Below are 17,710 nucleotides of genomic sequence, written 5' to 3'. Positions count from 1 at the left end.
CTGAGTTTTGGAATCAACATCATACTGGTCTATTAGATTGCACTGAGCAGCGTTTCTCCATCTACTCTCTTGGGAAGAGTCTGCACACCCTTGGAATGATCCATTCCTGAATGTTCCATCGACCTTGCCTATAAACACTTTTGGGCATGCTACTGCCTTCTTGGCATGTTCAGTTCATTTACGAATACTGTGGTTAAAATACATAGGAAAGTGTAGCCAACATCTTGCCATATGCTTTGCTTTTCTTCTTTCTTGCCTTATTTTGGATTTTGTTTTTCCCCATTCCATTTTTCCCTCTCTACTGATTAGGAGTTATAAACACCAGTCATTTATAGCTCTCACCATTAAATCTTACCAGGCATAAATTTAAAAGTTAAGCAGTATCATAATGCCCCTCATGAACACAAAGACCTTGGGGATACAAATTTTGATCACCCCTCACAACTTATTTGCTTATACAGTTAATCTTTATTTTTTTTAAACTAACTAAATTAGTCATTGCTTACCCATTATTGTGTCACCTTTGAAAAAGAAAAGCTCATTCAAAGTTTGAGTTGAAATAAAGTCTTTTATAACATACCAACTATTAGTAGACTAAACTTACCTGGCAAACCAAATGGTGAGGCTTTAAATTAAAGTTAACCAGTTAAACGAATTAACAGCTTTTGTAAAAACAAACAAATGAAAACAATACTCCATTATGTTTTAAAGTAAATCTAAGCTAAACAGTAATTTTATGTTTAAGGTTTCAGAATAAACTAACACATAATGGCTATGTTAGGTATTAGGGCTATCCGTTAATATTTAGTAAAGAAGCAATGCAAACATTAAAAAAAGATTCTAGCAATAACTGCTACCAATTCAGTGTTTTTCTTCTAGACTAGAAGGTGGCAAACAGTGACTACTGCTGGTGGCTTACTCCACTGGACCGAGAACACATCCCAGACCCACGTGAGCGCTAACACCTGCCCCAGTTTAAACCTAGGCTCTGAGACAGCTAGCACCTAGGAGGATCGACACCCCACATGTCACTGCTCTTCCCTCCCCTAGGCACACTTCTTTTTTCAGACCACCACTCTAAACATACAGGCTTACTAGGAAACCAAAAACAAAGTGCCAGAAGGAAAGAACTGCTGAATTGTCTTTCAAATAGATCCCAGTGAAAACTAAATAAAAGAGAGGTGAATTACACTGAACTTATTTTAAGTGTAATTCTTGATTTTCCTGAAGACCCTTTAGTCAGTATTTACTTTCAGGCAGAGAAAAGCGTCACATAACTCACATTCTCAAAGCACCAGGGTGCGTAGGCTGGGCATGGGGCATGTCTACGTATAAGCACACAGACCGTTCAACAGAGAGCACAGTTGTCTTCTCTCTTGAAGCCAAACTGCTGAAACATTATTCTGCACAGAGTCCTTAATTACTCAATTCTGATTCATCCCTCAACCAAGTGCAACCGGACTTCTGCCCCTCCCCTCACCACCACCACCACCCTTCATGTCCATGCCATTTCCACCGTTGACTCTGGAGCGGACAGCGACACTGGCCTTCCTTTTCTACCGCTCTCCTCCTCCGGGCTCTGTGAGCCTCCGGCCTGGCTCTCAGTCTTGTTCAGGCCATTCTGCCCACGGCTCCACCCTTCAGTCCTGCACTGGCCAGGGCACTGATTCATGGTTGCAGAGATCCACTTTGACTCCAAATTATGTTCAGCCCATTCCTCCAGAGCCCCAAGACTATATATTCACCCACTGTCTTAATTTGCTAGCTACCAGAATGTGATACACCAGAAACAGAACAGCTTTTAAAAAGGGAAATTTATTAAGTTGTAATAAATTAAGAATTTACAGTTTTAAGGTCATGAAATTGTCCAAATTAAAGCAAGTCTACAGAAGTGTCCAATCTAAGGCATCCAGGTCAAGATACCTTAGTTCAAGAAGGTCAGTGAAGTTCAGGGTTTCTCTCTCAACTGAAAAGGCACATGGCAAACATGGCAACGTCTGCTAGCTTTCTCTCCAGGCTTGTTTTATGAAGCTCCCCTGAGGGTATTTTACCTTCTTCATCTAAAAAGTTCTCTGGCTGCATGGGCTCTCGTGATTCTTATCACTGTCTTCAAAATGTTTCCTCTTTTAAAGGATTCTAATAAACTAATCACGACCCACTTGTTCTGAGTGGAGTCACATCTCCATCTAGTCAAAAAGTTAATACCCACAATCGGGTGTGTCATATCTCCACTGCCTGTATTTTAGAACAACACCTACTCTTTGAGACCAAAGGAAGAAAGGTTTATTTTGTCTGGAACCTAAATTTGCTGGTGCACATAATCTAACTCAACCTGTCTGGAGAGTTCATTTGCACAGTTGCAACACAGGGAGCCCAGAATAAGAATGAAGGCCTTTAATCCTGCATAGCTTAATATAATGCCTGTATACATTCCAGAGTATTAAGCATATATCAAAAAGTATTGGCAAAGTCCCTTGAGGGATGGGAAAAATAACACGGGAACTATTAAACTTTACCATCAGGGAAACTTAGGGACACCCAAATCAACAGGCCAAGCCCCTGATCTTGAGGTTTACTCCTATGAAGCTTACGTACATAGCAGAAAAGCTTAGCCTTCCTATAGGTATCCCCCCCTAAGAGGTACTTCTTGAGGACCTCTTTTGTTGTTCAGATGCCATCTCACTCTAAGTCAAACTATGTAAGTGAAATCATTGCCATCCCCACTAAATGGGACATGATATTGAGGGGTGAAAGTCTCCCTGGTGGCACAGAAGATGACTGCCAGAGATGAGTCCAGCCCTGGCACTGTGGGATCAACAATCCCATCCTGATCAAAAGGGGGAAAAGAAGTATATAAAGTATCAGTGGCTGAGAGAGCTCAAAATAGTCGAGAGGCTACTCTGGATATTACTCTTACGCAAGCTTCAGTTAGACCTTGTTACCTATCATAACCTGCCAACCCCCAACCAGGACCATTCCAGCCAATCCCAAAGAATACCTAGGGTAATATATAAGATTCCACAATGGTTTCATGTACTAGGGTAACTTTCCAGAAACCTATAATAACCTCCAGATGGGTCCCTGAACCACATATATCCTGAAACCTAGAGGGCCCAGCCTCGCAGAACATCAGCTAGTTCTATCTCCATACCCCATATTATTGACAGCCTCTTCCAGCATCAAAAATTTAGAATGGCCATAGCCCAAATACCCCTAAAGATACCCCTAAAGAGTGCGACAGAAAGATCAAAGGAGATGGTGGAATTATACAGGGAAGGAAGGGTTTAACAAATGAATATGATTGCTGAATCATTACACTGATAGTTCTTAGTCTTCAGTATCTTAGAGCAGCCAGAAGTAAAGACCAACACTTGTGGAATTGTAACCCATATCAAACTCTGAAATATGTCCAACTAATTGTTGTGCTGTGCTTTGAAATTTACTATTTTGTATGTACGCTATTTTTCACACACACACACAAAAAGTCGATTGTGATGATAAATAAAAACATTTATTCCTTCTAGCCTACTATATTTTGGAGCAGCTAGAAGGAAAAATCTGAGATGATCATATGGTAACCCACGAGAAACTCAGGGATGTCCTGTAGCTACTTGAAGAGTGCTTTGAAAACTATTGCTTTTTTCTTTCTTTGCTTTGAATGTTATATTACACAATAAAAAAGGTTTAAAAAAAAAGTTAATGCCCAAAATTGGGTATGCCATATCTCCATGGAGATAATCTAATCTAAAGATTCCAACCTATGTTAGTGAATAGGAATTGTTGCTCCCACAAAATTGGATCAGGATTTGAAACATGGCTTTTCTATGGCACATAATCCTTTTAAACCGGCATACCCACCTACTAGCCATGCCATCTTTGGAGTCCTACAGGAATCCTAAATCTCCCACCAATACCTGAACTAGAGTTCCTTTTCCTAATCCCTTTCCATGTCAGTCCTCACCGTCTTCATTTTGGAATTTCTGCATCAGTCACTGGTTTATTCCCACTGATTCGTCGTCTGTACTGCAACCCAGGAGCTTCTTGCAGAATGTTTTCTAGCATGGCTTTCTACCAGGGAAGGTCTTCTAGAGAAAGGGACAGAGGACTCTCGCTTTCTGGCTCCATTAAACTACACACTCATTCCAACAGGCTCTATGAATAAACTGCTATTCCTTTCCATTATGTTCTGCCTTTACCAAGGATGTGATTTCTGTCTCATCCTTTAAGACTCTGATGTCACTGGAAATTTTTCTAGACACCCGGGCAATGAGAGGCTGCCTCTGTCCCACTTCCTTTCCCCCCACCCCCCCAGAGCATTGACAACACAAGTAGCCTGGGAAAGCAATGACTGCTCAGCTCAAACTCACTGCATGCTCCCGGCCTGAGCTTGCACCCTGACTTCTTGATCAGTTCATGAGGTTACTAGTACCTACCGCATAGGGTGGCTGTGAGGTAGACATACAGCATTAGACTCCAGTGACAACTGCAAGCACTCCGAACACATTCTCTACACTCTCGAATAAATCTCCCAAGCGCCCCGAATGTGCAAGATGCCAGAGATAACATCTAAGAGATGAACAGGGTTCAAAAGGGGCCCGTAACATGGTAGAAACAGACCTCATGGGGTGTCATCCTGTATAAAGCTCACTTATTCAACAAATGTTTTCTGAATGAATGGTTAACATACATAAGCAACACAATATAATCTTTAAAAAGGATTATGAGTACAAACAAAGAATAAATGACAACTTTGACAACTGGCTTTGGAGTAACTATGCAGTTACATTCTGTGTTTGAAGATACTTATAAGTCATAAATCTGCCAGTTTCAAATGCTGGATATAACTTTCACCTCAAAGATTAAAGGAATTAGCAATCAATAGTATCAATTTGGTTTCAAGTCAATTATGACTAAAAATGTTCTATGTATTAGCTCTAGCACAAATTAAAAAGTAAAAAGCTTACCCAAGCATTTAACAAAACATTTATAAAATATTTCATCCATAGTTTATTCTAAAAAATTATTAAAAACTAATTATACAGGATTATTTTTACTATCCTTAAAAAGTTTGCTCCCCATGTTGAAGGAAAATACATCAGCCACATCTTCCAGACACCATCTTTATAAAAGTAAACCTTCTAGATGCTGAAATGTGCTACAGTAGATTCTATCATTTACACATTTCTTGGGGGGGGGGGTGTGTGCATGGTCTAGGAATAGAATCCAGGTCTCCTGCATGGAAGGCAAGTATTCTACCACTGAACCATCTGTGCACCCCCCATTTCTACTTTTAATCCCAGGACTGGAGATCATTCTCCCTACCAACCCCATAAAATGTAGCAGAGTTGTCATTCTTAAATAAGCAACACCCAATGTTCTACACCACAGATCCTTAGGCAGGGGACTGCATATTTACTAAGAGAGCATGCCTCCATCCCCAGAGTCATAGGATCAGCACTTGTCACAGCACCTGACTTGTAGTGTCAACAGAAATACCACTTCCCATGATTGCAAACATCTGCCCAGAGCTTTCAGGGTTCAGTGAATCACAGAGGCAGCCCAATTGTCAGTAAAATGTTCCTTTCTTATTTGGATACTGCTGAGTTTAAGAAACAAGGTTCTGAAGGCAAATTATCACTGGCCTTACTTGTATTTCTGTAAGAAAGTAGTTCTGGATATATATTTTAGTCAGAAACACCTGAAAGCCATTCTGAGGACTACATTAAGCACCATTTTCACTTACCTGAAATATATTGAGTTAAATTTAGCAGTATAAAGGGTGATTATTAGTATCAGAAATTAAAAACAAGTGTGGTCTCGAGCTGCGTTTGTACCACCGGGGCCACAGGCCACCCTAATGTCCGAGGCACACCATGACTTCTGTCAGCGGATGCCACATGAGCAGATTTAAGGCTGTATTTGGATTTGAAGCGTTCTGTCTCCTCTTTAACCTTCCTTCTGTGTTGGTCACATACATCATTCAAAACTTCATATGGGAGTTTTGGGAAGTGAAAAGTCCCCAAATGCTTTTTAAATATTGATCTCCACAGAGTTAACTGTCAGTTTATTTACACAGGGAATGTTCACATCTAAAACTTTTTTAAAAATGCAGCCCTGATTTTTAAATTCTTATTTTAAGTTCCTGCTCTCATCTTCTGACCTCTTCCCGACTTCACGCCCATCAGGTTCGCCAGACTTGCCAGAGTCGTTCTCAGGCAATTCCAGTGTTGCTCCCAAGTAGGACACATGAACATTCACTGCCACCCACTTTGGGAGAGGCCTGGCTGCAGGGAAAATGGTGTTCCTGGTGCTGAAGGGTAACTAGGAAATCCATCAGGCTGAGCTGAATAGCTTTCCAGAGCCGAGGTGGAATGGACCTGGACAAACAAGAACAGGAAGTTTAGCAGGTGCTGGATTCAATCAGTCTGCCCTTGTTCTTGACTGCGCTACATTACAGGAAACAAATAATGCTGGGACAAGATAAAGTTAGCACAGTGCCTTGAAATTAAGAAACAGTCAAACTTACCTTTAGTGCAGGAGGCAGTAAATGACTTGAAAATATATAATATCCATTAAGAGAAAAGCTGGGAGGTTTTCTAGAGGTAACCTGTTTTAACAGTCGATTATTTTGGCTTAACTCGTGGAAGATGAATTAAAATGTAACTCATGGATAAGGATGCCATTTTATTAAGTAAAATTTCCAAACTGAGATTTTAAACCCTTTCAGTAGGTAAAGCCAGTCATGAAGGTGAGTGTATCTAACAACTTTTGTGACTCTCCTGAGAGAATATAGCAGTGCTGGTGGTTGCGGAAATGGCCACACAATCTTAAGACAGCCCAGGGAGAGCCACCCCTCCCTCACCATGCTCTCGCACCCATCACGCCGACTGGTGCCAGGCCATGCTCACCTGCTGGAATGCCGCGGGCTGTGCGGCCGTGCTGCGCTGGAATTCCTGCAAAGATGACTGCGAAGGGTTCTGTGAAAAGCCAGGGATGCCTGGGAGGGACAGAAGGCCTGAGAACACAGAGCCGCTGGCAGCTGGAAGTCCTGACGATAAACTGCAAACGTGGACAGGAGAATAGTTGGAAATTTAAAAATCTCAGAATTTCTTCATTAGAAGGAACGCTGAAAGCAATCTAAATTAACTACCCAAGAGGGAAACCTAAATTTTACTTCTACAATATACTTCTCTGGATTCTGTAGCTCAGTGTTTTACATATAAAATTTTTTTGCTGCTTTATAATCAAGTTAAATTACCAAACACAATTTCTTAAATGGCACGAGCAGGCACATAAATTTCTCACATTTACCTTCATGTGGCTGAGTGGCCACAGAATATTTTTCAAACACTGAAGCTTCAACACAGTGAAAAAAAAGAATGTAATTTAACATAACCAAATAACTGAATTTGACTTTCACTTGAATGACCATGAACCCAAGCAAGGTGGAAACAATTCTCGTCTTTTGCAAGGTGTGCACGTACCCGGCTTGTGCTACAAGCGCAGAGTTGAAGCTGGAACTGAAGGCTGATGCGAACCCTGGGAGGACAGGAGCAGGGGACGAGGTGGTGGCGGCAGCAGGCAGGGGCGTGGCAGTGCAGGGTGCCTGCAGCCCCGGGAAGGAAGGGAGCGCAGGGGTGACACTGGGGGCACTGGAGACGGAGAAGCCGGGATAGGATGGATTCGAGGGCGGCAGCGGTCCCTGCGTGACCGAGAAGAGTGAGGGGACAGACGTGGACAGGTTGAGGGGAAAAGGTGCTGCCGACACTGGCCCGGAGGCAGACAGTCCTGAGAGGACAGTGGCTGTGGAACTGGGGGGAAGGGCTGGCGTGGGCACGCTGGTGGGCGACGAGGTGGCTGCCAAGGCCCCTGGAAGAGACACTGAGGGGCTGAGAGCAGGGCTGCCAGCTACAGGGAAATTGCTGGTCAAAGACGTGAATGGAGGAAGAGCAGTGAACACTGGTGCAAGGGGGGTGGCGGAGCCATGTGGCTGGAGGGAAATAGAAGAAAGGGGGTTGGAGCCATTCAAGGGAGAACTCAAACTGGGGAGCCCCGACAGGGACGGGTTAAGGCAAGCAGGTAAAGTGATGGGCCCTGAGGCAGGGGCGTAGGCGCGACCCAAGGCCCCTGGCAACCCCAAGGCGCCATGAGTGGGCCCAGCCGGGTGGGATGGGCCCCTGAAGGCTGAAGGAGTGGGGCTCGTGGGCTCGGCTTTGATCCTAACGGCGACAGTCGTGGCAGTGGGGATGGCTGGGACAGGCAAGCCCAAGGTGCCTGGGCGGGGGCCCCGCAAGGGGGTGGCCAAAGAGCCACCACTCACGGTCGCTGTGGTTGAAGACAATGTAGGCACAGCCAATGGGGACTGCACAGATGCAGCAGTGGGTGTGGGTGCTGGGTTGGTGGCAGGAGCTGGGGGGCCTGGCAGTGCAGTCAGTCCTGGAGTGGGGGGGCGCTGTGGGGGACAGCACTTCGTGGGGGCCTGTGCTGGAGAGTCAACACGCGGATGAGTGAGGGAAGACAACAAGGCCAACCCACTCGTCATGGCAGAGGACAGAGCAGAAGGACAGGCTAAATGGGTGTCGCTGGACGTCAGGAAGCCTTTCAAGGCAGACAGAAGAGGACTGCTCACGCCAAGGGCACCAGCAGCAGTGGGGGTAGAGCCAACAGCAAGTGCAGGAGAAGCTGGGCTGGATGCCCCTTGGGAAGTTAAGGGCAACGGTAGTCCTGCAAAACCCGAGGACAACGAAGCAGAACTGGGGTTGCTGGTAGACGCAGCAGTTGAGGCAGCAGAAAAGGGGAGGCTGGTGAAAGTAGCAGAGGTGGGAGCAAATGTTTCATGGGGGGCAGGAGGTACCCTAGGTGCAGAGGTGGTCAGAGGGGCTGGGGTGGGAGCAGGACCTGGCGGTGGAACCAGGCCAGGAAAAAACAAAGAAGCAGGAGCGGCTGCCGTGCTGAGGGCAGACGTGGTAGGAGTGGCTGGCAGGGAGGGCGTTCTGGTGGCTGCTGGATTTGGCGCTGGTGGCTGCGGGGCAAGTGCAGCTGAGACCTGCCCTGGTAGCACAGGGATGACAGGACTGGGCATGTTCGTTCCCAGTGCGGCAGCAGGCACTGGTGCAGTCGGATGGCTGAGGGCCCTGGCAGGGGGCGCAGGAGGGGCAGTAGTAGCTGCAGGAGCTGCCGCCGGAGCCGCTGCTGGAGTTGCTGGGTTGGCAGTACCAGGAGAGAAGAGCTGGCCCGTCGGGGTGGGAAAAGCTGCAGGAAGAGAAAAGACACCAAGAACTTGCTGAACATCAACAAACTCAGAAGAAATGCATAAAAATACGTAATATTACCAAATATCAGAAACACTAAAACATACACAACAGGCCGTGGCCACTGCAGGGTATAAGGAGACGAATCCCTGGACCCTAATCTTCAATGCAGAGACCCACTTCTCCAGACCCTGCTCCGAAGAGCCTCCGACTCAGAGAGGGAGCATCAAGAAGCCAACAAATAAACTTCCCTTCCTACTTTTCCACTTCTTTTTAAAATCCAGAACTTCTTCTGTACCACAACTAGTGTGGCACGCTGACCTTAACCTTCAAGCACCCATGCCACCCTCCTAGAGCAGCAAAACACGCCCCATTCCCAGCATCCAGACCCTTCCCCTCCTGGAGACACCAGGCTGTGGAGGTCAGGGCTCACACCCAGGGGAAAAAGCATACTCTTAAAGGGCCTTTGGAAGCTGTTAGCTTTAGTTAAGGTGTGGCCAACTGAACCAGGCAGGGTTTTAATCCTACACCTGGAGTCCTTGATATGCAGAGTGAGATTCAGACAGAGTGAAAGCAAGCAGGGAAGGGAGGAGAAAGGAAAAGACACCTGCACATTCATGGTCCTGGGAGAGAAGAGCCCAGGAGCAAGGACACCAGCAGCCAGCCCCCAAGTGCCAACTTCTTCTGAGAGAGAGCATCACCTGGCTGACACTTTGATTCTGGATTTTTTTCTAGCCCCAAACCCTAACCCAATAAATCCTTGTTGTTTAAGCCAACCCATGGCATAGATTCATGATCACAGCCAGGAAATGACAATCTACCCCCCAACTCTTTTTGCTAACATTTCCAATTATTGCTCCGTGACATTTCCCCACCAGCATCTGCACACACTGGCTCTGCACTACACTAACCACAGCCCTTACCTGTCCTGTCCTGGGAACATCTTTAGGACAGAATCTGCACCTAATTCATCTTTAGTGCCTTCATACCTAACATAGTGCACAGCACCTGGGCATTGAATAAGTGTCTGCTGCACTGGATGCATCATGATCTTCTCAAACTTAAGCCTCCAAACCCATCACCTGATAACCTCTACACATGGGTAACAGCATTTGGGGACCATGTGGGTATCCTCCCTGAATCAACTGGTGGCAGTGAGTGGCAGCAGTCAGCTCAAACTGGGTGCCAGAAGGTAAGTGTGATGCAGGCAGCCAATGCTGTGCCGACCATCCCCTGCTGGGCTGGTGGCAGTCTGCTGCAGTACCACAGAGAAAGTTCCTTTTACGTTCTCAGCAACAGGCTTAAATTTTTAAATCTGTACATAATTAAGACACATTTGCCATAAGGAAGCTGCCAAGGCCAGTGAAGCAATGCTGGACATGAATCACAGCAGGGGAGGGCAACAAGTGAAGGAGGCGCTAAGTGATGCATTGTACTCAGTGTGTACAATTCAAGGACCCTAGCTGCACTAAGCTAGACGCTGCTTCTGAGGAGGAGTATGGAGGATCTGAGAATGGACATGTGCTAATGTGTGAGCACACAAACCTCAAACTCCAAGAGCATGAAGTCTGTACCATACTGGTGCTGCAAACAGTGACTGAGGTTCAGGGAAAAGAGCAACAGCCATCATTTAGACTGGTGTGTATAGGAACATAGATGAATACTTCTGTATTCAACTTGCTTTGTAGTTCTATGAGAACTACGAGCATTAAGAATAGACATGCATTTTCGAGTTTATAAATAAATGTACCAAAACAATATCTAAGTCAACACTGGTTGGGAAACGTGAAAATCAACTATCTTATTTAACTGCGTGCTGAAGATTATGTGGCCAATGACAGATCTCAAGGAAAAGCCGAGTTATCTAGCATGCTTATCAGTCTCTGCTAGAAATTCTTTTAGGAAATAAGGCAAAAACCATGCACAAGCAATCCTAGTGGCCACAGTTAAAACTGAAACAGAAACATAAACCACAAAACCTTCAACCCCACAGCATGACAATAAACATTCCTTCCCTAGTATCCAAATTGGCTCTGAGCCATAAAACACACTGGTGCTGAGAGCTCTGAGCACATCAGCTCAGCTGTCTGCAGTCAGCTCAGCCGAGAAAAGGTCCTGAGGCTTTGGAGGGTGGGGTGACACTTCAGCCCAGGGCTGTCAGACCATGCCGTGGAGCTCTGTACTACCTTGCCTTTATTTCTGTGTCTTAATATGGCTCCAAACAGGGAAGAACAAACCACGCCAACCAGATGTATGAGAAAACAAAGCCTGTTACCCTGGGCCTGCCACGGCACTTGGACACACGCTCTTCCCAAGGGCAGGTCTCCCCCACGGCCAACATAAAGGCCACAGCTCCACCAACAGGCACATTGCTCTCCTTTCCAGGGAGGGGCGCCAGAGACCACAGCCACAATGCCTGCACCGGGAGTGACTTCTCCCGCCCCTCCCCGACTCTGCCACCCCCATGGACTTTTAGCAGAAACCTGGTCCCTGCCTCCACCCGAGCAGGTTCACCTGCAGCCAGGGAGGAGCTCTGCTGCCCCCTGCAGGTGTCAGGGCCCCAGCTCTGCTGTATTTCTCAGTTTCCTTTTCTTGGCTATTTGGGTTATGCTGCCCCAAATACCGACTGAAATGATTTATGTCTAAAGGCAGGATATGACACAGCCTTTGTAAAAAGGCTTTCAATGTGTTTACAGTCAAACTTTACTGAACAAGAAACAAGGCTTCCAATATAACTGCTTGTAATATAAGTGGACTGAGACTATTCCATGAGCAACACAAATAAGGGTCTAAGTCTCATGGCTAATTTTCAAGACACTTGATGTGTGCATTTCATGTTGTATGCATAAAATTGATCACTAATAAGCCACTTTTAGCAAGTATTAGTTACATTCTTTAACCAGAAACTCTGGTCAAAGCATCAAGTTTCTGCATACACAGACACCAGTTATTTCTCGGTCCAACTTGATACTTACTTTGATTCTGTGTGGGTTTCGACTGATTGGAAAGGTCCTCATTTTCTATATAAAAATAGAGAAATAAAAGTTGATTGTAAACTTTAATCAAATTATTCAGAACCATAATAATCACATATTAGGGGTAAAAAAATTCGAGACATATATACGTATGCAAACTGTGTTATAAAAAAAGGATGCATATGGGAAAAGGAAAGAAATACACAAAACTCATGTAACAGAACTGAATGGAGATCAAGACAGGGTTAGGAGCAAGTGCTACCCACACCCCTCCCCTTAATTACTCAGGCTTTAAAAACATTGTTATTTCATAGGCACTTCATAAATACTTTCAGTAAAGAGGATGCCATAGAAATCTAATAAACACGAGAGTACCATAGAGAGAAAAAACAGAACAGATGAAAAGGCAACTAAAGGAATAATAAAAATAAAATTTTCCTAAGCTTAAAGACAAATTTTTTCATTGAAAGGGCTTAATGAAAAAATTAATGATATGATACAAATCTAAATATCCTGGTGAAATTTCTGAACTACCAAGGAAAAAGACACTTCTAAATTCTAAAGATAGGATTTTCTTTTTAAAAAGCTTCCAGAAATAGGTCAAGTTTCTAATAAAGAAAATAATTAGAACTGGGTTCTCATCTATAACTCTGTACACAGTCTTTCTAAAGAAAAGACATTTTCTACCAAAACTCCAATGTAAGGGAATAGATAGCAGTGACGGTAGTTCTCTAGTGGGTCTATAAGTAATATTACTATATTGAAGATGAACAAGATTGAAACGGGTTGTAGAGACCTATGTGTCCCACTGATTAACACTAGAAATATGAGTTCTTGCAAGAACTACGTCAAAGATATGATTCGTGTACAAAGAGTGTTTAAGTTCATGCCCTTGATCCTGAGGCTTACTCTTGCGAAGCTTATGTAGGTAGCAGAGAAGCTTATTACCTATAGGCATGCCTAAGAGTTACTTCTGGAGAACCTCTGTTGTTGCTCAGATGTAGCCTCACTCTAAGCCCAACTCTGCAAGTGAAATCACTGCCCTCCCCACTACATGGGACATGACATCCAGGGGAGAAGTCTCCCTGGGACATGGGAGATGACTTCCAGGGATGAATCTGGCCCTAGCATCTTAGAATCAACAATTCCATCCTGACCAAAAGGGGGAAAAGAAGTGTAATTAATAAAGTATCAGTGGCAAAGAGAGTTAAGAGGCCACTCTGGAGGTTGCTCTTATGCAATCTTTCGGTTAGGCTTGCCACCTATCATAACCTGCCAAACCCCAACAAGGACTATTCCAGCCAATCCTAAAGAATATCTAGGACAAGATTCCACAAGGGTTCCATGCACTAGAGTTAACTTTCCAGAAACCTACAACCTTCAGATGGGTCCCTGGACCACATAAGTCCTGAAACTTAGAGGGCCCAGCCTCTCCAGAACATCAGATAGTTTCATCTCCCTACCCCATATTAGTGACAACCCCTTCTAATATGAAAAAGTTAGAATGGCCATAGTCCAAACACCCCTAAAGAGAGGGATGGAAAGATCAAAGGTGATAGTGGAATACAGAGAAGATAAGATTTTAACAAATGGATATGAATGTTGAATCATTAAACTGATATCTCCTTTAGTCTCCAGTATCTTGGAGCAGCTAGAAGTAAAAATCTAAAATTGTGGAATTGTAACCCATGTCAAACTCTGAAATATGTTTTACAACTAATTGTTGTGCTGTGCTTTGAAATTTATTGCTTTTTTGCATATATGTTATTTTTCACAAAAAAAGAAGGAAAAAAGTTCAAGTGTAATGTTAAAAAAATATTTAAGCCTTCTAGCTTCCTATATCCTATAGCAGCTAAAAGGAAAACCTGAGAGGACCGTATGGTAGCCCATGACAGACTCTGGGATCTGTCCTGTAACCACTTGTTGAAGAGTGCTTTGAAAACTGTTGCCTTTTTCTTTCTTTGCTTTGTATATATGCTATACTATACAATAAAAAAGTTAAAAAACATAGAAAATTAGAACAAGTAAATCAGAACAGGGAATCAAAGAACAGAAGACTAAGTAATGAGCCATGAGTTCAAAGGAAAGCTTAAAGAAAAAGTAAACATGCAGAAGCAAAAAATTCAAGTGATTAAAACTGATTTAAAAAGAGAGGCAATATGGAAGCAAAATGGTAAAACAGAGTATTTTTTAGTTTATTTTAAAATGAACCATTAAAAATGAAGGTAATCACTAAAAAATTTAAAGATAAAATTTCTAATTTTAGGGTAGGAATAAGGAGAAAAAGTTGCTAAAAAATGAGGGCAATTTGATCAATTTATTTATGCAAAAAGTAAGGAAAAGGAAAAACTGAGATAAAATCATAATGAACATAAAAATAAAATGGAAGAACTAATTTTTAAAATTATTGGTAATTCTTATCAAAAGTCTCTCCAATTGGTTAGATTCTTCAACCATGAACTTTGGCAAAGCTTCAAGCTATATATAAACCAACCAACCCATCAACCAGCCAAATAAAGCTGTAAAAAATAATGAAAATAAAGGTATGAGGAAATAGTTTCTGTTGAATGAAAACAAAAAGGAGTTAGGACAATATTAACATCAGCTAAGGGCTAGAAAAAAAGAATTTTTTTAAGCAGGAGTGGAACTCAGCTGATACTATTTTATACCTAAAAACTTGAGACTTTCTTTTGTTGCATTGATGGGAAAGATGGAGACAAATAAAAAATGTGTTCTTTTCAAAGTGGTAAAGAATATTAACAGTGTCGATGTGCAGGAACAGATGACCACACAGAGACAATGTACTCATTATACTCAGGGGGTAGGTGCTGGTGAAAGCACTTGATAGGCATACTAGTTTTAGAGGTGAAAAGAATATAGTCTAAAACAGTTGGGTTGTTGAACTTCTCTTTAAATAGGAAGCCAATGACTGGTAGGAAGTTTCCCTGTAGCTAATTTTACAATTCAATAAAACAAATCTTTTAGAATTTTCCTTAATTGACCTGAGTTAAAACAAATCAAACCAAACTAAAAGAGCAAAAAAAAATCAAAGAAAACTTGAGACTTTCAAGAAAAACTAGAATAAAAATGTGATAAACGGCCAGATACAAATTAAATAAAAATCACTAACTTCTTCTATTTTTAAAAACATGCACTCAGAAATGAAATATTCCATATATACAATTTTAACACCAAAAAAAAAAACAACAAAAAAAACCCAGAAGCACCTCTAAAATCCCTGGAGATAAACTAAAGTTATAGAACCTTATGAAGAATCAACTAAAAACTCTTCTTGAAAGATGTCAAATAAATCCTGGGGAAGAAAACACTACCATCTGATTTGATATAAAAGACATACATATCAATGGCTGGTAAGACAATGCAATAAAAATGTCAATTCTTTCCCAAATTACTATATTATACATAAAACCAACTATTATTTTAATTGCATAAATGATCTCAAAATCATTAAGGATGAAAACATTTCCAAAAACATAAGAAAAATATGAAACATAAGAAAAATATGAAAGAATAGTGAGGAAGGAGCATGCCTTATCAAATATCAGGGCATACGATAAATCTGCTCATCAAACCAATATGAGGTAATCATAAAGAACTAGACTGATGCAGAAAAAAGAATCTGGGATTCAGTCTGTATGTATGTGTGCATGCGTGAAAATTTTATGTGAGTGGAATGTGGTATTTCAAATCAGTGGGAAGCTGAACTGGATTAATCAATGGTGCCAGGATGACCAGCCATTTGGATAAACGATGGAGATGAGCCTCTATTCTATTCCTCTGTGAAAATAAATTCCAGATGGAGTAAGAATCTTACAAGCCATGGCTTCTATCTGTCTGCACCACAAGCAGACATGAAATGTAACAGTAAATTTCGGAAAAAAATGTTTCTAACTCTCGTTAGAATACTCAACCCATCCTGGTGAGCAAAAGAGAAAAATAATTTATTAAATATTAGTAAGTAACTTAGAGCCTCTGGGAAGGCCAAAACAAAAAAATTAAATGTTTCCCTAGCCCACACATACAAAAAAAAAAAAAAATGAAAAGTGGATTTAAAAGCTACATGTTAAAAAAGAAACACTATGAAAGTAATTAGAGAACATTCAGGGTATTTTCATACTGTTGGGCTAGGGAGAGGTTTTGTACATGAGACAAAAATCTCAGAAGAATCAAATAAACAATTACTGATCTAAATGAAAATTAAGCTTTTACAAAAGACACACAAATGAAAAATCTGAGTTATATGATCCTATCAGTTTGGCAAAGGTTAAAAAATGACAAAACCTCAGGTTGAAAGGGAGTGAAGAAACTGCACACTCACCTGCTCTTACTGGCAGGAGGGTGAGTGGTGCAGCCTTCTGGGAAAAGCTTGACCACATATGGCAAGTGAAACGCTTCCTATCCCATGTTCCATATAGACCCATGGGAAAAGGAAGGGCTAGAAAGTGTTGGGAGGAGTCTCAGCCCCTCTCACGCCTTAACAAACCTTCCTCCAAAATGGGAATAATTTACCCAAAAAGGTGACACTCCTAAGTCCACCCTACTTTACAGCTTTAACATCATGTCAAAGCCCACTACTCATGAGACCTACGACTGTCCACGGTCACGCTTTTGGGCCAAGGCCACCCCACTGGGCCTTTGTGTCTTTGAAAGCAAACAGGAGAAAAACATGCCAACAGGCAGCAGGCTCACATGGCCACAGGCTCTCCCTGGCCTCTGCCCAGCCCTCCAGAGGGCTCACCCTTCTGGTTGCGAATGCCCTGACCCCACGCACACTCACTCATCGACCCCAGCCCGCTTGTCCTCAAGTCCTTCACTGACTCAGACATGCCCGGGTGTTGTTTGAGGAGTCACAATACAGGCGTGGAGGCAGAAAGCCTCTGGGGAATCCTCAATGTGGGAGTTAAAAGAGAGATTTGAAAACAAGCCAATAGGATGATGGCTTCCAGTTCTACCAGGCTCCTACCTTTCTTCTAGGCAACTGGAATCATCACGAGTGCCTGTCTCACTGTCACTGCTCATTCTTCATGCTTCTTCCCCGTCCTCTCTTATCTGTTTTTTCTTCAACTTAATTCAATGAACTTGCTGCTGCCCACAAGCCTAGCAACAAGCTTCAGCAGTAAGACTAGGGCAGCAGCTTACACACCCCTTCGTGAGGGCTGGTCCTAGGGGTTCCCATAGCTTTGTCTTTGATTAAAGCACTGACCGTTTCCTCTTACCTCACAGAATATAAGACGACATTTTTTGTAAACCCATCTTGATTTCAGAGAAATTAAACTCTGAAGAAATGTACAACCAGAATTGATGAAAACGAATATACTGAAATTGTTTAGTCTCTTCTTAAGTGCATTTCTCACTAGACTGCAAGCTTTGTAAAGAGGGATTCAGGTTTGAACCCCTAACACACGAGCAGCACAGAGCAGGGGCCTGCCTGAGATGGCTGCATGAGTGAAGAGTGTTACTCCA

General features: G+C 42.9%; 1 protein-coding gene across 8 annotated transcripts in view; it reads right to left on the bottom strand.

Annotated features, from left to right (window-relative positions):
• Positions 1–1,796: 1,796 nt before the first annotated feature.
• Positions 1,797–17,710, bottom strand: part of PROSER1 (proline and serine rich 1) — a 37,950-nt gene continuing 22,036 nt past the window's right edge. For all 8 annotated transcript variants that reach the window (XM_077158039.1, XM_077158037.1, XM_077158038.1 and 5 more), the window contains 4 exons: positions 12,227–12,271; positions 7,485–9,252; positions 6,909–7,059; positions 1,797–6,377 (listed from right to left, as the gene is read on the bottom strand). In XM_077158039.1, the coding sequence (XP_077014154.1) occupies positions 6,255–6,377; positions 6,909–7,059; positions 7,485–9,252; positions 12,227–12,271 (2,087 nt within the window). In that variant the 3' untranslated portion in view covers positions 1,797–6,254. The remainder of the gene's footprint in view (positions 6,378–6,908; positions 7,060–7,484; positions 9,253–12,226; positions 12,272–17,710) is intronic.

This window comes from Tamandua tetradactyla, chromosome 4 (genome assembly GCF_023851605.1).
Source record: "Tamandua tetradactyla isolate mTamTet1 chromosome 4, mTamTet1.pri, whole genome shotgun sequence".
In the NCBI taxonomy this organism is placed as follows: Eukaryota; Metazoa; Chordata; class Mammalia; order Pilosa; family Myrmecophagidae; genus Tamandua; species Tamandua tetradactyla.
This window is presented reverse-complemented; position numbering and strand designations above follow the sequence as displayed.